This window comes from Aspergillus campestris (assembly GCF_002847485.1).
Source record: "Aspergillus campestris IBT 28561 chromosome Unknown P168scaffold_5, whole genome shotgun sequence".
Lineage (NCBI taxonomy): Eukaryota > Fungi > Ascomycota > Eurotiomycetes > Eurotiales > Aspergillaceae > Aspergillus > Aspergillus campestris.
The window spans coordinates 1,292,497-1,313,995 of NW_020194340.1; the positions used below are offsets into that span (position 1 = coordinate 1,292,497).

At 53.8% G+C, this 21,499-nt stretch overlaps 8 protein-coding genes across 8 annotated transcripts; 5 read left to right on the forward strand and 3 right to left on the reverse strand.

Moving 5' to 3' along the window:
• The first annotated feature begins 4,426 nt into the window (after positions 1–4,426).
• P168DRAFT_289872 (40S ribosomal protein uS15) lies at positions 4,427–5,767 on the forward strand. The gene is made up of 4 exons (XM_024837094.1): positions 4,427–4,574; positions 4,756–4,835; positions 5,273–5,318; positions 5,377–5,767. The coding sequence occupies exons 1-4, from the start codon at positions 4,467–4,469 to the stop codon at positions 5,548–5,550; spliced, it is 408 nt and encodes a 135-aa protein (XP_024693637.1). The 5' UTR covers positions 4,427–4,466; the 3' UTR covers positions 5,551–5,767.
• A 695-nt stretch (positions 5,768–6,462) lies between these two features.
• On the forward strand, positions 6,463–8,336 carry P168DRAFT_342560 (FAD-linked oxidoreductase; the record flags this gene model as incomplete). The annotated part of the gene is made up of 3 exons (XM_024841816.1): positions 6,463–6,761; positions 6,839–8,126; positions 8,181–8,336. The coding sequence occupies 3 exons, from the start codon at positions 6,463–6,465 to the stop codon at positions 8,334–8,336; spliced, it is 1,743 nt and encodes a 580-aa protein (XP_024693638.1).
• Positions 8,337–9,095: 759 nt separating this feature from the next.
• P168DRAFT_342562 (ALDH-like protein) lies at positions 9,096–13,449 on the forward strand (the record flags this gene model as incomplete). Its single annotated transcript, XM_024841817.1, has 5 exons — positions 9,096–9,110; positions 10,267–10,293; positions 10,346–11,971; positions 12,104–12,129; positions 12,623–13,449. The coding sequence occupies 5 exons, from the start codon at positions 9,096–9,098 to the stop codon at positions 13,410–13,412; spliced, it is 2,484 nt and encodes an 827-aa protein (XP_024693639.1). The 3' UTR covers positions 13,413–13,449.
• A 131-nt stretch (positions 13,450–13,580) lies between these two features.
• Positions 13,581–14,521, forward strand: P168DRAFT_326785 (pyrroline-5-carboxylate reductase family protein; the record flags this gene model as incomplete). Its single annotated transcript, XM_024841164.1, has 2 exons — positions 13,581–13,623; positions 13,680–14,521. The coding sequence occupies 2 exons, from the start codon at positions 13,581–13,583 to the stop codon at positions 14,519–14,521; spliced, it is 885 nt and encodes a 294-aa protein (XP_024693640.1).
• A 165-nt stretch (positions 14,522–14,686) lies between these two features.
• Positions 14,687–15,626, reverse strand: P168DRAFT_144079 (uncharacterized protein). The gene has a single exon (XM_024832768.1). The coding sequence runs from the start codon at positions 15,296–15,298 to the stop codon at positions 14,849–14,851; it is 450 nt and encodes a 149-aa protein (XP_024693641.1). The 5' UTR covers positions 15,299–15,626; the 3' UTR covers positions 14,687–14,848.
• Positions 15,627–15,822: 196 nt separating this feature from the next.
• P168DRAFT_252111 (NAD(P)-binding protein) lies at positions 15,823–16,789 on the reverse strand (the record flags this gene model as incomplete). The annotated part of the gene is made up of 2 exons (XM_024834304.1): positions 15,823–16,506; positions 16,580–16,789. 2 exons carry the CDS (start codon positions 16,787–16,789, stop codon positions 15,952–15,954), a joined length of 765 nt encoding a protein of 254 aa, XP_024693642.1. The 3' UTR covers positions 15,823–15,951.
• Positions 16,790–17,114: 325 nt separating this feature from the next.
• On the forward strand, positions 17,115–19,509 carry P168DRAFT_310501 (uncharacterized protein; the record flags this gene model as incomplete). The annotated part of the gene is made up of 3 exons (XM_024839402.1): positions 17,115–17,161; positions 17,235–17,517; positions 17,554–19,509. 3 exons carry the CDS (start codon positions 17,115–17,117, stop codon positions 19,453–19,455), a joined length of 2,232 nt encoding a protein of 743 aa, XP_024693643.1. The 3' UTR covers positions 19,456–19,509.
• A 101-nt stretch (positions 19,510–19,610) lies between these two features.
• Positions 19,611–21,476, reverse strand: P168DRAFT_310502 (uncharacterized protein; the record flags this gene model as incomplete). Its single annotated transcript, XM_024839403.1, has 2 exons — positions 19,611–20,992; positions 21,371–21,476. 2 exons carry the CDS (start codon positions 21,474–21,476, stop codon positions 19,611–19,613), a joined length of 1,488 nt encoding a protein of 495 aa, XP_024693644.1.
• Positions 21,477–21,499: the final 23 nt, after the last annotated feature.

Sequence of the window (21,499 nt, forward strand, 5' to 3'; positions counted from 1 at the left end):
CATTGGGTTGGATATCCATGGATCAGGATGGATCAAGGTCATTGCTGAATAGATTACTGAATAGATTACCGAGATCTCCCATTAACTACAGGTAATACGGTATTACCGGTCTGTAAGGATACGGTACGTCGGAGCTAGAACGGTGAGCAGACTTGGTTATGGAGTAGTTATGGAGTAACCGACAGGACCAGGAATCGCATCCTGGTTTGTGTTATTCATTTATTTTATTTATTCATTTTACTTATTCTATTATATTTTTTTTTTGGCTTAATTGATCTATTATGTTATATTTTATTATTTTATGTTATTATTATTTGACTTTTTACTCCCCACTTCTCCTCTTCCACTCATCCCCCCCTGGTACCTGCGCCGGTTTGACTTTCTCTCCTCCTCGGATGTCACGTTGGCTCAGACATTCTTTTCTTGGTTCGGGTTGCACGCGATAAAGGTCAATGGAGACTCCGCTTGTTTGAATTTCCTGATATTCGTGGACTCCGTTGACTCCTACAGTCCCAAATGATGTCTCACAATGGATTCAGATCTACATCGTGGGTGCTCCACCAACATTGACCAAGTCTATCTACCCCTCGGAGTCGCATTGACATCCCCACCTTTACTATCGATTGGATATCGCCCTAGTCTGGACTCTGGTGACCGGGGAAAGCACGGGGTTGGTCTGCTGCAAAACCAACAGACTAACAGGATGTGGTCTGTTACTAACTCCCCCCTCTTTCAACCGATGCGGTACCCTCAGCTGCAAATCGCCACTAGTCCTTACTCTTTAGTTGTTTCGTCCTATGGAGAGTAAGTCAAGCCCGGCCTCCAGGAGTCTCCCCCCAGTCTCCACCGCACATGAACACGAGTCTCTCCTCGGGTGGATCCCAGAGCCGCAAGAAACATGTTTGGTCCGCTGAGGTTACAAAGGATTATCCTCGTTGGGTCACGGAAGGACGCGATGGGATGGTTCCTATTGCTTGTCCGTGTCAATCAGGTTGATCCGAACAGCGACGGAGTACGGTCTATGCTGTGAGGGTAAGTCCAGAGGGCTGAAGCCCGCGCATCCTTGTCAGCCAGCCAAGATGCCGGGTTTTCCTCTCTCTCCTGAGTCTGGATGCTGGTGTGTTCTTAAATCACGCACCCGGATCTGCGTCTGGTTCGATTTTTTCCTGTTCTGTTCCTTTTCCACTTGCAGGAGAGTGTCGCGTGGAAAATACCGTTCACGTCGCTCTGTGGACGCGACTTAGGGCTCGGCTCTGATCGAAGTATTCGGCTAGGCATGCCCTGTCCCTGCTCCGGACGGGGTACACGCATGGTGGTTGACTTGGCACAAATTATGACAAGGCTGCCTCCTCGCCGGAGAATATTATGCGGGCGTTATCACCCCTTAATGTTCCAGACGCGTTGAACAATGCCATTAATAATATAGCCTAAACCGGGGCACATTTCCCTTCTTGACTGGGATTCCGAAAAGCATAAAACCCGGTGCCGCTGTGGAAAGTTCTATGGCAAGGTATACATTCCTTCCCCTTCTTCCATTTCGATCGCGGGCGTTTTCCGTACTCAGTTGGAAGCCGTAGTAGTCGGTAGAGGAGAGAATCATGCTGGTTGCCACCCACGGATGCAGGATTTCGCTATCCTGCAGGCACATAAAAGCAACGCGTTGAAGCAATCCAAGCAAATGGCGAGAGCCTGCGGATATCCACACGATCAGCCAATGCTGACTCGGTCTTACACGACATTTGGAATTCAGCTGCAAGGTACCCGGCCGCCGTCATCAAATTCGCCATCGGGATTGGGCATCAAGATCGACGAATCGCCCATCGAGGATCCAGTCCACTATTGAAAATAAACTGCCCTCCGGTTATAATAGCTGCCCACTACTCTGTTCATTCTCACCACAAAGGCCTGGCCCCCGGAAATTTGGCGGATTTGGCTGGTCTTGCCTGTAAATACTAAATAGTTTCCGCCAATGCGCAGTAGGGGTTCCACTACGATTTGCCATCTACGGTGCCATCCTTGTCTGGAAAATATGATTTTCTCCACGCATTCTGGCCTCGCGGCCAAAGCTCTTCGACGGAGGACGCCACCCAGCCATGGGGAGGAGCATCGGACAATTAAGGGACAGACGCAAACTTTCGCCTAGCATTCCCAAATGGCTTGCTTCGGAACGTCCACCATCGTTCCAATCCTGGCAAGCAATCGTGTGCTCTGGATGGTCGAATATGACCGGTGCTGCGGTTGTCAATCACACGAGGTACAGGGACCAATAGGGACCTGCACGCACGGGTTGACAGTGATCCGCGCACGATCTGGTGTCGCCCAGGGATTCTAGGTGGTTTCTCTTGGTTGTCTTGCGAATCTTGTCATCCGTCCGGCCCGTATCCCCATTACCTCGTGCGACTCTCGGTCTTTTCTCTTATCGTCTTCGTATGTGATATATATTCTATTCTCTATTTTTATTCTGATGCCTATGTTTTCGCCTCCCGTCACGGACATTCCCGTTCCCGGGGCCTGATTCGGTGAGAATATCCTGCGGGAGTGTCTCGGGCGGCCGAATCACGGCTCGTTATTGGAGTCGCCCGTGTTCGAGGCTGTGGCCCTGATGGATATTCCGGGCGGGATTGGCTTCCTCTAGCCACCGACCTATCCACCAGAATTGTCTCGTCCTGTCCTACGTCCCTATGACAGGTGCCAGACGTAGTATGCCTGCTTCGGCCTCATGCGGTGGTCGTCATCCATCTGATCGGGAAATTGTCACGAGTCAATTGGGAGTCGATCTGTCATAATCGACGAGCGCGCCTTATGTCACTGGGCGGACCCCAGCTGGAAGATCGACATTAGCTTCCCCTCAGCGAATCCACCTAGCTGAAGAGAAGACCAGATTACATTACCCCCGCCAGTCACTAGACATGAATCCAGGTGGAGATGGAATTCCTGCAAGATTAAGGAGTACATGCGCGGACGTACTCCGTACAAGTCAACACACTGCATGCTGCGGAGTTTGTCGGTCTTGCCGCTGCACCTCCTCAACATCAAAACCATCATACACGGGGAGCACGCTCAGAACAATCCAATTGTTCCTGCATGCACAATGACTTTTACAGCGGCGGATATGCATATTTTCTGCGCCGGTGCCGGTGCTTTTCCAGACAGGGACCTGCACGGGACAGTTCCTGCGCTGCGTTTTGGGAATTCCTTCAGATTCAACATTCTAATTGAGCCAAAGGCAAGGCAAGGCAAAGAAAAGAGCGGTGTGATCGTCTTGCCTGACAGAACTTGGGAGATTACGTCTGTTGCAGGCCTCTTCACCCTGAATCTGCTGTGGATATGCCCTGGCGGTGGGTAGGCAGACCCTTTCGCATCTCTCTGCTTTACCAACGGTATGGAAAGAGATGAATACAACTCAACGTGGGTCCCTGCCGTGCGATCGCGGTCCTGGGCTGTCTACGCGAAACTCCATCAGACTGGCTGGGCGGGAAATTTTCAAGTACGGCAAACAAGTGGCCGTGCTTCGGGTATTACATCCCCGTGGTCGCACATAGCACCCCGTTGTGTGGGTGTTTTACTACACGGCACCTGTCGTGTCGTCGTGCTCCAGGTCTTCGGACAAAGTTGTCCGGTACTTGGGACGAGTACATCTGGCCCGGACTTTGGGGCTACGGGCACGGACGACTCTGCATGCTTCATTGTACAACTCGATTCAAAATGCCGGGTATGCAGAGCTTTAAACCGCCGGCACAATTCTGCACCGTAGGACCACCAAGATTGGCGAGAAGATATGATTTGAAGAATGATTCGATTGTCACTAGATACCAACTGCAACAACAGCATTCCCCCACAAGCAAAATTGATAACCAAAGTACTGCAGGTTTGGTAATGGTCCTAATCCACACAAGTCAGCAGACTGCTATCACATGCATGGTTGAAATAAACAGTGGCAAGAGGATTGATATCAGAAGTCCGTTTAGATCATCGGAATAGACCATAAAGATCTATCCCTGACATAAGAGGTACCAGAAAAAGTGTGGTGTGTTTCATCATAAAAGCAGAACAGCACGAAGCTGGGGGGAGGTACTAACCTGTAAATCAAGCTGTATGAACGGCTGTCGTTAGCCAGAAGAAATTCTTCAATCATAGAGCATCATTAAGCTCGTGAAGCTGATTGCGAACTGTCGGATTCCCACACATATACACAGAAGAAGAAGGTCTAACAAGGAAAACAAAATCCGCCGCAAATAAAGAGCGGAAGAAAAGCCGAGCAGCGGGACAAGACCTTAAGCGAACCGGAGCTTACCACGTGACCCACACAGAGGATCAAATCCACTGCTGACATAATATCACCCGTGCTCCACAGTCGAACGTCCACACAATATCGTCGAATTTTTTTTCGAGCTTCACTTCCGCTGTTCGACAACCACCGCCGCCGACCCTTTCCTCGTGGATAATCTCGCCAACAACACATCAAAATGGGTCGTCTTCACTCCAAGGGAAAGGGCATTTCGTCCTCCGCGCTCCCCTACTCGCGCTCTGCTCCTAGCTGGTTGAAGACCACGCCTGACCAGGTTGTCGACACCGTAAGTTTGATCCATGTCACATCGAAGGAAGAGAGACGAGATGCTAATATACTGCATAGATCTGCAAGCTCGCCAAGAAGGGGTATGTCGCTGTTATTCTGGATGCATTGAACGGGCATCAACGGGGATGATTGAAGATTGTGTTTGAATACTGACCTGTCCAAGTGCCACCCCCTCTCAGATCGGTGTTGTCCTCCGTGACTCCCACGGAGTTGCCCAGGTCAAGACCGTCACCGGCAACAAGATCCTCCGTATCCTCAAGTCCAGCGGTATGGCACCACCATAATCACCACCATCACCACAATCCGATGCGATGAGCGCGAGGGCGAGACGGGAAAATGCGATTCGGTTGCGGTTGGTTGGTATCCTGTCTGATACAGCGATCCAAGACGGTTGGGACAGGCTTCCTTTGGTAATAGAAGGACCTGCACCTACACCATCTCTTCGGTAACAGAAGAGATGTAAATCGTCTTGGATTGACTGGACGGACTACTGAATCGCGCTTTTCCGTCTCGACTTCGTCGCTCATCCATCGATACGATGTATACTTTTGTATATCATCTTGCATGCATGTTGGAGGTTGGGTTGGAGTGAGACTGCAGGCAGATCTCATTTCGCCCTCCCTCCACATGTATACATATTATACCCATAATATGCCTCTGCTTGGTCCAACAACAGGCTGACAGAGTGATTTACAGGCCTTGCCCCGAGCTTCCTGAGGATCTGTACTTCCTGATCAAGAAGGTTAGTCTTTCAATCTTGAAAAACACAACAAAAGCAGTTTCTAACGAAGAACAAAAAGGCCGTCGCCGTCCGCAAGCACCTCGAGCGCAACCGCAAGGACATCGACTCCAAGTTCCGCCTGATTCTCATCGAGTCCCGTATCCACCGTCTGTCCCGCTACTACAAGACCGTCGGTGTCCTGCCCCCCACCTGGCGCTACGAGTCCGCCACCGCCAGCACCCTGGTCGCTTAAGCGTCTCGTCTCGGGTTCCATCTGGTTGTTGTTGGCAGATCTGCGATGTTTTCTGTCGGCTAGGATTGCCACCCACTCCATGCATGACTCCGGTCCGAAAGGGCCTGGATCGTCCTGTTTGGTTCCTTTCGTTAGATGTGTTATCTAGTGGGGGGGATGTGTGGGTCTGGTCGTGGATTTCTGGTAGATCTAAAAATGAATCATGGCATAATCATAATTTTCCTTGCTGGGTTAGCTGTAGCCGTTGTAGTACTGTATCTATCGTATCCTTTGATTACAGTTAGTACTTCTGATCAGGTGCATGCTGTATCTCAACGCATGAAGATTCAAGGTGCCCTCCACGTACAAACATCTGGACAGTAACCCATGAGCCTTCTCAATCAGTATCAAATGATCTATTATTTTTCTGCACGCTGCTAGTCTCCAACTTGAGGCCGGAGAATACTAGCCTTGCTATCACTGTGGGCAATCTCGGCCCGAGAAATCTAGCCGGACAAGGGATCAGATCCACTGGATGTTATGGTTGCTCTGGACCTCATTGTACCCTGTAGAGTAAGGGCGTATGTATATTGACTGTCCTTTAATTAAGTCTTTGGGTGGCATCGGGCTTGCTATATCCTCTCCCGCTCATCTACAAGACAGCCGTATAGCCGTAGATGCGAGATATATTCTTACAATATCGCCTATCGATGACCATGTACGCATGAATTCCAGCACATTCGTCAAAGAAATGGCGATCTACCGGGTAATGGTCATCTAGAGCTATCCTAGCATAAACGAGAGCTCGGACCGAGAATCTATACAGACCATCCCGTTCACCGTTTCGCGGTGACCATATCTTGCGACACATCTTTTCCTCCCCAAGTTACTCCTTCTACAGTGACACGCCCCCCTACGGAGACAACTTCAGAAATGTTGCTTTCAAGAGCTCCCAGATACCGTGTCTTCCACGCCGTCCGACAGCGACCCTTGCATGGACTTTCCTACGCGAGCAGAAGCTCCCGACTAGCTTCGACGGCGGCAAAATCTCCAGAAAAACCCAATGGCTCCGGCTTCAACGCGAAAAAGATCCCATACATCACTGGCGGCACTAGCGTAGCCATCTTGGGCCTGTTGTGGACGGGACAGAGCGATAGTGATGCTTCCGAAGACCTGCGAGACAAGGAGGCTCTCTCGACTGTTCCACTGACAAAGCTCCTTTCCGGCTGGATGTGAGTGCAACCCTTTCCTTTCCCTAGTAGGCAGAATCAAAAGCACTGGGCAAACAGCTAACAAAACTTACACACAGCTCATTCGCATTCTGCTCGTCCGCAACATGGGTCGACATGAGCGAATCACTATACACCATCTTATCCAACATCCCCCTAATCTCAACTATAACCAATGCAGTCGTCATGAGAACCTTCTTCAATCAATTTCTCGGAGGCGAGACCGTCACCGAATGCATCCCAAAGATAGAGACCCTACGCGCGAACCAAATTGGCACTCTCCTCGGCTACAACATCGAAGCCGAGCTAGACGGCTCCAGCAAAGACGCAGGCCTGATCCGCGCGCAGACCGAGCACGTCCTCTCCTCCATATCAGCCCAGGGGCGCCTAGCCCGGCGGTTCTGGCCCAACCCTGACGCCACAGGCGGCGACAACCGCTGCTGGGTCCGCATCAAGATCACGGGGCTGCTGCCCAACCCGGGTGCGCTCTACCGCGGCTCGAACGCGATCCTAGCGGCGCGCGAGGCGAGAGGTCTGGACGCCGACGTCCCGTATCCGGGGCTGCCGCACGACGGGGACTGGGACGCGGCGTTGGCGGGGGAGGGTGTTACGGACGCTGATCGAGCCGAGCTGGTCGAGTTGCGTCGGACGTTGGAGATGATCGCGACGAGGGCGCGCGAGAATAATGTGCGCGTTGTCATCGACGCCGAGCAGTCGTGGTACCAGCCTGTTATTGATAGCTTGACTGATGAGCTGATGCAGAAGTATAATAGTAATAGCTTGGTGGACGGCGGCGGGCCGGCTACCTGCGTTGCTTCGTTCCAGGCTTACCTCCGTCGGTATCCGCAGCTGCTGGAGCAGCAGATTGCGCGCGCTGAGGAGAAGGGGTATAAGTTGCTTTTCAAGCAGGTTCGCGGCGCTTATATGGTTACGGAGGCTGCGCGGTGGGAGAGGGAGGGTCGTGAGGGCGATGGCCCCGTGTGGTCGACTAAGGAGGAGACTGATGCGAGCTATAACTATGGGCTTGAGAAGACCGTTGCTACGGTGACTGAGCAGGTGCGTCGCGATGGTCGGTCTAGGATCTCGGTCGTCTTTGCTACGCATAATTCTATTAGCGTCGATCTTGGGATCAGGCTCCTGGAGAAGTATGGGCTAGCTGTGCGCCGGGAGGGCGGCGATCGACTTTTCGTCTCGGGCGAGGTGGCGGGGAGTATTGCTTTCGCGCAGTTATATGGTAAGACTATGTATATGCCCTCTTTTTTTATCGAGATTGTAGGGCTCACTCACTTCTCAGGAATGAAAGACGATCTCACTAACCGGATTACTGGGTCCATTACGACTGAGGGTGCATTCCCTCTGGTCGTCAAGGTAGATAGACACCTTTACATTCTATCATGACGCTATACTAACATTATTTGATAGTCAATGAGCTACGGAGACTTAAAGGAATGTCTACCATTCCTAGCTCGACGAGCCACCGAGAACAAGGCTGTGTTGGAGGGACGAGGCGGCGCAGCTGCTGAGAGGGTGCGACTGGGTCGTGAGATTCGTCGACGGGTTCTGCCTTTCAGCGATTAGATATGTGTGTTGTTAAACATGGGTATGTTTGATATGGTTGGTGGTGTGTTGTGTACATATCACTTCGGGCTTTAGAGTGATACAATCTTGCCCTAATCAGTAGTGACTGCTAAGACCTGCTCGGGCCCACGCACCTGGTTGTTTCACCGCATGTGTCATTGATTATCGCTATTGAGGCCGCACAAGTCAGATCCAGGTTGACAACTAAGGAGAGAGGTTCCAGTGATTGAACATTTTTACACAGCTGTCATGGGATATAATCATATGGAACATCCTATAAATGTAGCTACTTGTCCATAGAGAAAGAACACACGACCTTTCTTCCCCTTCATTCTCTCCCTACAGCGGTCTTCTCCGCGTCGATATATACCCAGTGCTTACGAGCAGCACTTGAGAGATATGAAACAATCTCGCCTTCTTGCTACTGGGGGATTTGATCCTACTCGTTACAATCTTGTCCCTGCAATATCCCAGGCCCGTCTCCTCCTACAAGCCTCACCGGATCTCCAGAACTCTCTCTCAGAAATTCAGGCACCATCTGCAAACATCTCCCCAGCTGTAGGGGCTTTTGCGACGCCAATCCTTCACTAGCGCCGTGTCATCTCTTCCGACACAGATACAGACAATGTTCTCGAGAAGATAGACGAAAGTGTTGTTAACGCCAGTCTGGTGGACTTCTTAATGGTTCTAGCCCGCTATTTCACACAGTTCAACTATTCTTGCAACACAACTAGGATGTGCCTTATTGCTCGTTCCACTATGCGTGGCACCTCGGTAGCATATACAGCTATCGCTGATGGTCAGATAGAGCACTGTGTCTCCCTTGAGGTTGTAGCTCTATTAGAGTGCAAGAAAAGAGGACGGGCGTTCCATACAACAGCAGTTGAAGTCCAGGAGACTTCACAAGCGATTGCATGGATTATAAAGTACTCTGATATGAGTCTCCGGTGAGCATTCTACTCATACAAATCAAAGATAGTAGCTATTGGCCTCTAGCTAATAGAAGGCCAAGGTGCACCGTAACCTCACAAGATGGGTACGAAATATATCTCACTTTTCCAGAGTTTGATCAATACTGTTTAAGATACATTCAGAATGGTTGACTCGACAGAGCCCGCCACATGATCATGATTAATGAGGAAATATGGGTCATGGAAGATTGAGAAATATCACGATATGGAAAGACTTGCTTCATTACTTTTGGCAATTTGCCTGCGTTCTGTAATGGCGTGATAGATAGATAGCTAGTTACTTGTTCAGATGTTTTTGTACGGTTGTACCGGACGATCTACATGAGTTCTATAGTGTTGAATTATAGGAATTTATTAAGTCTACTATTCCACCAATAGCGCCTAGAGGCTATAACTGAGAAGGACCACATGGATATTCTATATAAAAACCTCAGCGACTTGTAGATGAGATAAGTACTCTGCCCTCACTCAGTTTTTTATTCAAATTAAAATTTACTCTCACTTGGCTTTTAATAGTGTTATTAATATATTCCTGACTATTATAAGTATCTTTGGCTAAGATTAAGAATAATATCCAATAGAAGTAGACTCGCGCGTTTTTATCCTTGTTTAACCGAGATCCCACCCTTTATCCTCTACACAGTCTCCATACAGATTCTTTGGCAATCGACCACACACCCTCGGTTGAAAGAAACATCAGCAGATAAGAGAAAAGTATACTTGCGGAGTTTCGTCCGTTCCCCACAAGATGTATCTGCGGGGTATCGACTGAAACTACACCGGGCCGAGTAGATGCGGATATCGGACAAAACAATATCACTCTCGGACCGGAAGTGGAAACTGAAGCATACCATCCGTGAGATGAAATATATACTCACTGAGTAGACCTTGAGAGCTTCGCACTAAATACGTATAACCACATATATATCATTTTGACAGTGACAATGCTAACCACTCAGTACCCAGAACCAGCCAACGCCGATGGGGTACGTATCTTCAGAGCTATCGTTGACAGTCTATATACTAACGCAATATCAGCTCTCATACGCACCCGGCTCAGAAGAGCGACGGCTCTTGAAAGCCGCCCTCGCAGGAATGGAAAGCACCGTCGCCCAAGTCCCCAGCATCATCAACGGCGAGCGCCTCTACACCGGCCACAAGAGCCGGCAAGTCAACCCCTGGAACCCACACGGGGCTCCACTGGCCGAATACCACCAAGTCGATCCGTCGACCGTCCAAACCCGCGCAATTCCCGGCGCCCTGGACGCGCGAAAGAGATGGGCCAACATGCCATTCAAGCACCGCGCAGCCGTCTACAAACGCGCCGCCCACCTCGTCGAGTCCCCCAAGTACCGCTGGAAGCTAATGGCCGCGACCATGATCGGACAAGGCAAGACCTGCGGCCAAGCCGAAGGCGACTGCATCACCGAGGTACTCGACACGCTCAACTTCCACGTTTACTTCTGTGCCCAGCTCTACCAGCAGCAGCCGCCAAAGCAATTCAACTCGTCTACAAGCCATCTCGACTACCGGCCCCTGGAGGGCTTCCTGCTCGCAATATCGCCCTTCAACTTCACCGCGCTAGGCGCCCACATCGCCTTCACACCCGCCCTCCTCGGCAACGTCGTCCTGTGGAAGCCATCCCCCATGGCCGTCCTCTCCAACTACATCCTCTACCAGATCATGGAGGAAGCGGGCCTCCCCAGCGGCGTCATCCAGTTCCTGCCCGTCGCGGACCCCACCCACGTCGTCAAGCCCGCCTTCTCCAGCCGCGACTTCGCCGGCCTCCACTACACGGGCTCGTCAACGGTGCTGCGGACCCTCGCCGCCCAGATCGGCGCCGGAACCCCCTCATACCGCACCTTTCCGCGCATCGTCGGCGAAAGCGGCGGCAAGAACTTTCACCTTGTGCACCGCTCCTGCCGAGACGACGTTGACTGGATCGCATCCACGGCCGTGCGATCCGCCTTCGAGTTCCAGGGCCAAAAGTGCAGCGCGCTGTCGCGGTTGTTTGTGCCGCGGTCGATGTGGGAGGCGCCGGCTGGCGGCGGCAGCAGCAGCGATCTGTGCAGCGCGCTGATCCGCGAGGCAGAGAAAATGACCCACGGCGACGACGTCAAGCAGCTGCATCATGCGCTGGGTCCGCTCGTGTCGCAGGCGTCGTTCGACCGGTTTAGGGAGTTTGTGCGGCGTGCGCAGCTCGATGGCCATCGGCTAGTGTATGGGGGGCTGGTGGCGGACGACGGCGCGAAGGGGTTCTTCGTGCAGCCGGCGATTTTCGAAACGAGCAATGACCCCACGGAGAAGGAGAGGGTTTTGGAGTCGGAGCTCATGAATCGCGAGTTATTCGGTCCTCTGTTTGCGGTGTATGTTTATGAGGATGGGACGGCGACGGGCTTCGAGGATGTTTGCGACCTGATTGATCGGACGACGGAGTATGGGCTGGCGGGGTCGGTCTTTGCGCGGGATAGGGAGGCTGTGCGGATTGCGGACGAGAAGTTGAGAGACTCGGTGGGCAATTTCTGCATAAATGATAAGAGCACAGGGGCTGTTATTGGGGCGCATCCGTTTGGGGGCGCCCGGTCGAGTGGCACGAATGATAAGGCGAATTCGACGAATGTGTTGCTGCGGTTTTCGAGTATTCGCTGTGTGAAGGACTCGTTTGTCAGTGGCGGGGAGACCCTGGGGGTGTGCCATGTTCCAGAGTGATCTATAACAATGAGATAATAGGGTATATAATATACTGAGAATATACTGAGTTCTGTTTATGGAATTGTTTAATAGCTACCCAGGTAGTGTACGGTCGTTATATTGTTGGTCAGGTGATTTCTCTTGCCCTCACCAGTCTCTCTACAGCTGCTTCAACATCGGCCACATATTCTTACTGGAAAGCAGCCTCAAGTTCTCATTTACCAAGAAACAGGAAGAGATGAGAGAAGTATACTTGTGGAGGTCTGTCTGTTTTCCGCAAGAGATACCTACCTGGGTTACTGACTGAAACTTGCTCCGGCCCGAGCAGCTGTAACTTGTGGGTAATCGACATACGATCTCACTCTCGGTCCGGTGGGAATCAAAGCATCCTGAGCGGGGTGATATAGTGATCAACGAGATATATAGAAGCCAACGGCTGCCATAATTCACAGCCATCACTCGGATTACAAGTTCATATCTATAAACATGGGAATCAACATCGCCATCATCGGCTGCGGTAAGCCTACCACATCCATCATCACCAACGAAACCACTAACATAGAACGTTGAACAAACAGGAACTTTGGGAACGGCCCTCGCAGCCGGAATCCTCAATCCACGCAGTCCCTCTCCCCTCCCCATCGACCAGCTCACTGCAACAGTCGGGACAGAGTCCTCAAAACGTCGCGTACAAGACGCCCTCTCGCCGCACGCCGCAAAAGTGCAAGTCCTCACCCAAGAAGACAACGCACGCGCCGTGCACCAAGCTGACGTCGTCCTCATCGCCGTCAAGCCCTTCAAACGAGCGGGTGTCTTCGCCGCTCCAGGCTTCAAAGACGCCCTACGCGGGAAACTCCTCCTCAGCATCATGGCGGGTATCACGACGACGGAGCTGAGCCGGCTCGCCCACCACAGCGAAGCAGCCGCCGAGCAGTCCGCCTTTCAAGCGGTGCGCGCCATGCCCAATATGGCGGCGAGGATCCGCGAGGCGGTCACGCTGTATGCTGCGACAGATGGTATCACGCGGAAGAATCTGGAGTTTGCGTCGTGGGTTTATGGCCAGGTGGGCGAGGCGCATTGCATTCCCGAGGGTTCGTTTGATATTTGTGCGGTTTTGGTGGGGTGTGCGGGTTCGTTGCTGCTGTTGGCGATTGATGGGTTGCTGGATGCGGCTGTTGCGGAGGGGGTGAGGAGGCCCGAGGTGCAGGATTTGGTGGTTAATAGTGCGATTGGGATGATGAAGTTGGTCCCCGTTGGGGGTGATCATCCTAGTGTCTTGCGTGAGAAGATCGCTTCCCCTGGAGGATGCTCGATCCGGGCTCTGTTGGAGCTGGAACGGCTGGGGGTGAGGTCGGCGTTTACGACGGCGATTATGGCTGCGGCGGAGAAGTCGAAGAAGATGTCGTCGTCTTGATTTAGTTTAGACTGCATGGTGAATATTTCATGGGCTGATTACTTGTAAAGATATCTTGCTAGTGCTCGGAGTGACATTTGATTTTGTATGGAACGGTCTTATAAAGGGCTGTACCCCGTCTTTCTCTGGTATACTCTTGCGATATCTCATCCATATCTTCATATCAAAATGGCACTCGCTCAACCCGTTCATCTCGCCCTCCTAGGATGCGGTAGGTAAAGTACTGTCAATCATTCTTTGGTTGGCAAGACAACTGATGAATCTCAGGCCACATCGGCACCGCCCTCCTCCAAGCCCTCATCCCATCCATATCCCACTCCCAGAGCCCAATCTCCAAGATCACCGTCTCTCTCAACCGACCAGAATCCCAAGCACACCTCCACAACCAATTCTGCAGCAACAACACCACAAGCCCCATTACCTTCCTCCTCCGTCAGAACACCACAGCCGTCCAGCATGCAGACGCCGTCCTCTTCGCCTTCCCACCATCGCAACTCCCCGCCGTTCTTAAATCACCGCACATGAAAGAAGCCCTCCACCACAAACCCATCATCAGCATCCTCGCCAGAACCCCCCTCACCACCATCCACTCTCTAATCCATGATCCCCAAAACGCAGCCCCAACCCCCAAACTCCAGATCGTCCGCGCCATGCCCACCATTAGCGCAAGAGCCCACGAGTCTGCGACCCTCATCGCAGACCCCCCGGAAGGCCACCCGACCCCGGAACAAGCCACCAACCTCGCAACGCAGATATTTGCCACCGTCGGCAAAGTCTTCCGCGTCCCGGACGCTTCCTTCGACGCCGCGACAGGTGTCAGTGCGTTTTCGAACGCCCTCGTCACCGTCGCGGTCCGGGAGATTTCCCGAGCGGCCATCGCCGAAGGCGTGTCCCCGGAGCATGCGGTGGCAGTGAGCGCCCAGTGTATTCGTGGGGTGGGGACGCTGTTGCGGGAGGGGGCTACCCCGGAGGAGTTGCGGCATTCGCTGTCTGCCCCGGGAAGTATTACTGGGTTGGCGGTGGAGGGTCTGGTGGATGGTCGGTTCGAGGCGCTGTTGGAGCCTTTGTTGGCTGCGGCGGTGAAGCGGGCTCGAGAGTATTCTACATGATTATAAACTCTTGTTTTTTTTTCTTTTTGATTTTGGGCTATTCGTGCTTATTTGATCTTGATGTTAAAGTGAGTTAGCAACTAGTCGTATAGAACGCACGCTGGCTTCAGCAGCTTGTGTTGACACATTTGGAAAGAGTACAAGAAGGAAACTTATTGGAATTTGGGTGTATCTATGATGGTTAACCTGGCACTGATCTCGGCCCGAGTGGTGTACATGGAGCACATCGGATCAACCACCCGTAGCCTACTTACCCTGTACCTCCCAACCCTAACCCAATCACCTCGGAATCACTCTAGCAGATCAAAAACAATACAGAGTAAACAACTAAATCTTCGACCTCGCCGCAACCCCACTCCCCACCCACGTCTTACGAAGCCCCACCGACTCGCTCCCCCAAACTGGATCCAACCTCGGCTTCGGCACCGCCCACACGGTCTCAAACTCCCCCCCAGCAGCCAGAAAGTCCCAATCACCCCCGCAATACGCCCCCATCATGGTGAACCCATCCAGTCGGACCTCTCCGAGCGCCGCCCGGGGGTCCTCCGCCTCAATGCCATGCCCCGTCCCCGGCGACAGTAGGGCGAAGTCAGCGGCTGGGCGCGTGTGGTGCGTCTTGTGCGCCACCCCCGCGGGGATGACGAACACGTCGCCCGCTTCGGCGTCTAGCTCGACACCGCCGGCTTCGTGGGCGGTGCCCTCCGTATTAGCTTCCATGTCGGGCGAGGTGTCCGCGACGCCGAAGCGGATGCGCGCTGTGCCGGAGAGGACGGCCATGCATTCGTGCGCTTGTGAGTGGTAGTGTGAGACTTGTGTGTGGCTGTAGCGGAAGATCCAGTGGACGGACCATTTGTTGCTGGTGAAGAGCGCCCATGTGTCGGCTGGGGAGCATTGCTTTGTGATGGGGTGTCGGGGAAGGACGTTCTTGTAGTGGAGGAGGGGGCGGGGGAGTTCGGGATGAGGTCTGTTGGGGGGAGGTGGTATTGGTGGATTTCAATCATGATTGTTGTTATTGCTGGCGTCGTAGATTTGGTCTATGTGTGATAGGTATGAATGTATTTGATGTCTGTATGGTTATTGGAGTGTTGATATACTTCTGTGTATAGAGTCGGTGGAATATCCCGATGATGACGAACGGATCGGGGTTCTTATCCGCGCTGGCTCGGGGTGGAGTCCGGATGTCATGCGGGGTTCCGATCTCCGTTATCAGTCTTACATCAGACAGTTACAGGGTCTAGCAGTATCTAACGGTCTACCTGTCTGACCTTGCAAGACAGAGGGAAGACCGACTTGAACCACATACGAAGTGCTATTATTTTATCTTGGGCTACAGCACAGAAGGACTTACTACTCACAAGGAATGATAATGATACAGATCAGGAATACTTTAGTTCAAAGTGAGATTCAAGCTGTTAATTATCTAGCCACGCCTATACACAACGCGCACCATCAACCAAAATCTCCACCCCACTAATGATCGAGCTCGCCGGCTCAGCCAAAAACAAAGCAACGTTAGCGACATCCGACGGCTCCACCAAACGACCGATCGGGATCGCCTCACACTTGGCTTTGATGATCTCCGCCGGAACAGGCCCATCGCCAATCCCAGCAAACTTGTTCAGCAGCGGCGTGTTTCCTGAAGTCGGACAGATCGTGTTGAAGCGCAGCTGGTCCCGGGCGAACTCCAGCGCCATGGACTTGGTCGCCGAGGAGACCCCCGCCTTGGTGGCGTTGTACCAGGTCTGGGTCGCCCCGGGTCGGATGGCATTCTCACTAGAGATGACCACCGTTGAGCCGGGGCCATTCTTCTTCATCTCGGGAACGAGGACCCTGGACGCTAGATAAATGCTGCGGACGTTGACGTTGAAGAGACGATCGAACTCCTCCACCGTCACGTCGAGACCGGATTTATTAGGGTACGACCATCCAGCATTGTGTACAACAATCGAGGGCGCGTTTCCGAATCGTGCGATGGACGTCGAGAGCTAAAAACCATGGGAAATGGCATTGGGTTAGCAAGAACTTGGTAATAGTATTGCTGGATTGGTGATTCCCTACCGCCTTTTTCCAGCTCTCTTCCTCGGCCACGTTGGCCTTGATCTGGTAGGCTTGATGCTCAGGGTACCCGTCGACCGGGCCGTCAACAGCCTGCAAATCCATGCCCAGCACGACTGCCCCCTCTCGTACAAAGGTCTCCAGGATCCCGCGTCCGAACCCTTGCGTCGAGCCGGAGATGAGGGCAATCTTTCCTTCGAGACGACCTGGCATTTTGGGGGACTGATATAATTGACAGAACCGGAGAAAATAAGAATGAATTGGAGATTTGTCTTGCAATATCTAGGATACCCAACCCAAAGTTTCCGAGACTACATCCTTATATCTGTCCATCGGACGTGTGAGCGAGAGAATGGAGGAGATATAGTAGATCGGCCCGAGATCCAGGCGGGGAAATCGGATGGCGAGTCCGGGATGGAGATAAGGATACGCTTATCGTCTTAGCACACGTGCCCTTATCTAACTATCGCCTGGGCTTCTCTCGGCCCGTGCATCATTCTCGCCAACAATCAATCAGTCAACCAGAACAGAACGATCAATGGCGCCATCCACTGCCACCCCTACCGACTTGCATCGGGCACCCATGTGAGTCGTCATATAGTATTGTGATTGGACAATCTTTACATATCCTAAGATCTGCGCTGATGTGACGTTCCAGTGCCTGTCTGCCCTGCCGCAAAGCAAAAGTCCGCTGTCTGCTTTCACAACGACGCGACCGATGCGATCGATGTATCGCTAACGATGCCGACTGTCTATTTACGCAGACAAAGAGGACCAAAGTGCGCTCGCAGCCGTACCCTCAGCGCGCCAGGCGCAGCGCCCACGACCGACGATCGGTCGGAGAAAGCTCTACTGAGACCCTGACGACGCCGTCACGACGAGTCTGGAATGATACCCATCGGCCGGCGACCAGCCCAAGAGCCAGTCCGGTCACTGGGATTGTATCTGGGAGCCATTCGGTCGCTTATGACGATCAGCCGCGGTCGCAGCCCAACCAGCCAACTATAACCAATGAAGTGCGCGCAAGGATCATCGCGGCGTTGGCCACTCTCAAGGGCAAAAAGGGAGCGCCGTTTAGCTTCGTGACATCGGGAGACAGTCCCTCGTTTGGTGCGAGCCAGGGCTCCCAATCGGCGGAACAGCCCCAGGCGACTCCCGTCTCACTGAAGCTGTCCTGGCTCCTGCGTCCTTTGTACACGGGTGCTCTTCGCGAAGACGGTGAGGACCGGCGACTTCCGGGGTGGGTGAAGATGCCCACCTATCTCTCATCCATGACGTTGGGTCAAACCATCACGGATCCGGTGGAAGGGGGCATGGTGAACTCCCAGGCGTCCAGGACTCTGTTCGATCACTTCATGGTGCAGATGAACGCCAAGTGGGAATACATTCTCGACCCTCATGTCGACAGTCACGATAACGTCCAGCGACGGAGCTCCTTGCTGTTTACTTCCATCCTGTTCTGCTCCTCCAAGTTCGCCAACTACGTAGACGGACATCTGGTCGCGGGGACAGACCCTTACTTGCAGGGTCGGCTTTGTAGCTTGGCCCGCAACCTCGTCATCCGGAACCTGGCGCAGGGTGACAGATCTATCGAGACGATGCAAGCGCTTTACTTGCTGGTCTGCTGGAAGGATCCCGACGATGACGTCTCCTACCTCCACAGTGGCTATGCGTTCGGCGTTCTCCGCGACGTGGACTTGGAATCGGGCGACGGCGACGCACGGCAGGTCGCGAGACGAAGGAGGACATGGCTGGCGTTGTTCCGCCAAGACAGACAACAGAGCCTGTTCTTTGTGCGAAGGGCTCCACTCAGCCACGGAGACGAAGCGGTTTCTTTCCTCGCAGACCCTGAAACCTGGTTGAAGATGCCGTACGCTCTGCCCTGTGACTTTCTAGCCTGTTGTAGTGCAGACTCGAGGCGCATCCAGTCCCGTCTGCGGACGTTAGTTCAGAAGGCCTCGCCTGCCATGCTTCCATGTCTCTTAGATCTTATGGATGCGGAACTGAGCACATGGCGATCAAAGTGGAAGAACCACCTCCAGCGAAGGGACGGATGGCACGGGGACAATGCGCGACCCATGGACCTCCAACTGGGACATCCGGGAGCAGACCATGTCGCCACGCTGGTCGATCTGTGGGAGCACAGTATCCGGCTCAACGTCGCCTCTGCCATCCTTCGACAGGCCCTCCTGGCCTCGGTGACCTCGTCCCTGCACACCAGCCACCGCCAACCGGCCACAAGCGCAGTGGACCTTGATCTGTCGACGATCCAACAAGGGCTGTCCCCAAATCTCCCCGGTCTCTCCAGCAGCGTCACCGGCGCCTTCGAGACTCTACGCAACCTGATCAACTTTCCTCCCGACGACCTCCGCCGAGCTCCCGATGCCGTACTCCTCCTGGCGCCCAACGCAGCCCTCTTCCTCTGTCTGCTCCTGTGCCTCCCCCCAACCGGCATCCTCGGCCCAGCCTTCCAAAAAACGGCAGTCAGCCTCATCCGAGACACAGCCCAACATATCCAGCAATGCGTGCGATGCCCGCAGGATACCGTCACCTTACACGCCGCATACCTGGACTCCCTCGTGGAGCTCCTCGACCCATCCGCCGCACAGCACGCCGCGGAGCAGCAAGATCCCAGACTACAGCCTACATGCGACCCATCACAGCTGCAGCATGTCGACGACTCGACCTTGCAAGCTGCCCAGGTTCTAGCTGATGGCATTGGCGGCCACGACTATAGCGTGCCTCAAACTGACCCGTTGCTCCGGTTTTCGGCCGATCCCAGCCAGACGCTGCATATGCAGGGCCTGGCGAACTTGCTAGACGGAGATCTCTTCTGGGATTTGCTCCCTGGGGCAGAAGACGCACCGATTGGTCTGTAGTCTACGTAATTGGCGCTGCGATATTTTCTTGCGGTGCCTTCTTACGCTAATCTCCTCCTACGACTCTCGCTATCCTGCTTCGATGGCAGACTGAAGAAATCTCTGCTGCATATCCTATCTTGGCATGCAATGAATACACAACGGCTTACAGCAGCCTAGGAATTGTCGGCACACGAGAACACCCCCGACACTGTCCCTTCGTCGTATGATTCCTGGATCACGAGAATCGTCGCATAAGTTCCTCCCACGATGATCAGAAGTCCCGTGAGGATCATGAAACACGCGACAACCAGCGCCACGGTCTGCTTCCACCCTTTCTGATACGACCGGAAAGCCTTGGGCAGCCACTGTCTGGGTGAAACCAACTCCTCCACGCCGCCCGCATGCGCAATGCCCTCATCCTCCCGGCGCGGGTTCTCCGCCAGAAAGTAGAGAATCATAGAACCGGGCAGCAGGTTCGTAAAGACAGGGTTCACGAGCGCGCCCACCAGGCTCAGAAAATTGTCGAAAAACGGCACCACTCCCACAACGACGAACCCAAACACCACCGTCACCAGCATCGACCCGGCCCAGACGGACCAGTGCGTGAAAGTACTCGACTGGAGGTGTCGCGTGCCGCGCAGGATCCGAACAAACCAGTACTTCGCCGCGATGTGGCTCCACAGCACGGCCGTCACCAGCAGGCCCGGGAACGCCACCCCGTACGATATCTTCTTGATCAGAGGGCCCGCGGATCCCAGCGCCGGACTCGCGAGGTATTGGCCAACCTTGCCATAGATGATAGACGAGATGGCGAGATTGGTGACGATGATAAACGACTGCCCGCACACCAGCGACCGCGTGAACAGCTCAGGCTTCTCCATCTCCGCCGCCACAGAAAAGAACGTCCCCGACGCGCCCAGCGCAAACAACTGGCTCGACACGGCCGCCATCGCCTGCGGAAAGGTCGCCCTCGGCCAGACCCGAATATCAAGGTCGATGGGGCCAGCACTCGCCGGCGGTGCCGCCGCGGGGCGCTCCCCGCCCGCAAGACACCCGATGGCAGCGATCCAAATGGCAACGACAATCCCCGCGACGCCAACCCAGCTTATCCACGCGACCTTCTCCAGCGAGCGGAACGCCGTGCCGACAACAAACGCCCCGGCACAAGCAACCGCCACAAAGACCATCGAGCAAGCGCCGTGGTCCGACAGCGCGTTCAGCGCCACCGACGTCGTCAGCATGCCCGCGCCGGCCACCAGCGCCAGATAAACGTAGTACAAGACGCCGACGAGCTCGCGGGCGGTCGTCCCGAAGAGCAGCTCTGCCGCGTCGCCGATGCTGTGCATGTGCGGGTAGTAGCGCCGTGCGTTGCCGCACAGGTACCCGGCGCTGGTTGTGATGGCTGCTAGCACGAGGAAGCACAGCACGCCTGGGACGAAGCCCAGCGTGTGGAAGGTGGACGGCAGGCTCAGTGCGCCGAGCCCGATCTGGAACTTCGCGATCAGGATCCCTGCTCCTTGCCAGGTGACGCTGCGGAAGTTGATGTCGCTGTCGCCTTGGGCGTGGCCGAAGAGGTCGGGTGCTTCTTCGACGGTGCCTTTCTTGTGGGCTTGTCCTAGGTCGTGGTCATCGTCGGAGTCGATGTCATGCTTGGTTGTCTTGTCTTTCTGAGCCGCGTCTCGCTTCATCGAGTACATGGTGGATAGTTGGTAATTACTAGTAAACAGACAAGGCTGAAACGGGCGTATCAACTATCCAGAAGACGAGGTACGTATGTAATGTCAAATGGCGTAGTAAGAACAGAACCAAAAGTAATCGAAGCAAAGGCAACAAAAATGAATTGTGGATACTTCCCATCCACATGCATACTTAAGTACTATATAAGGAAACCCCCAAAATCCGGGGAAACGCCATGACCACCACAATGACACACGTCTGTTCGTTATCAGCGCGCTTCCTCCCCGCCCACTTGTCTCCAGTTCTAACGAAAGGGGAGTGAGGGGCGGGGATGAGGGTTCCATAGTGGCAATGGTAGACATTTCTCGGCCCGAGCAGAACGCGA

What these genes read in the sequence shown, in the direction of transcription:
- P168DRAFT_289872 (XM_024837094.1), top strand. Translation starts at nt 4,467, where the DNA reads ATGGGTCGTCTTCACTCCAAGGGAAAGGGCATTTCGTCCTCCGCGCTC. An exon ending in CTGACCAGGTTGTCGACACC is followed by an intron (nt 4,575 to 4,755) that starts GTAAGTTTGATC and finishes ACCCCCTCTCAG; the next exon opens with ATCGGTGTTGTCCTCCGTGA. An exon ending in TGTACTTCCTGATCAAGAAG is followed by an intron (nt 5,319 to 5,376) that starts GTTAGTCTTTCA and finishes AAGAACAAAAAG; the next exon opens with GCCGTCGCCGTCCGCAAGCA.
- P168DRAFT_144079 (XM_024832768.1), bottom strand. Translation starts at nt 15,298, where the DNA reads ATGGCCGTCCTCTCCGGCACAGCGCGCATCCGCTTCGGCGTCGCGGAC.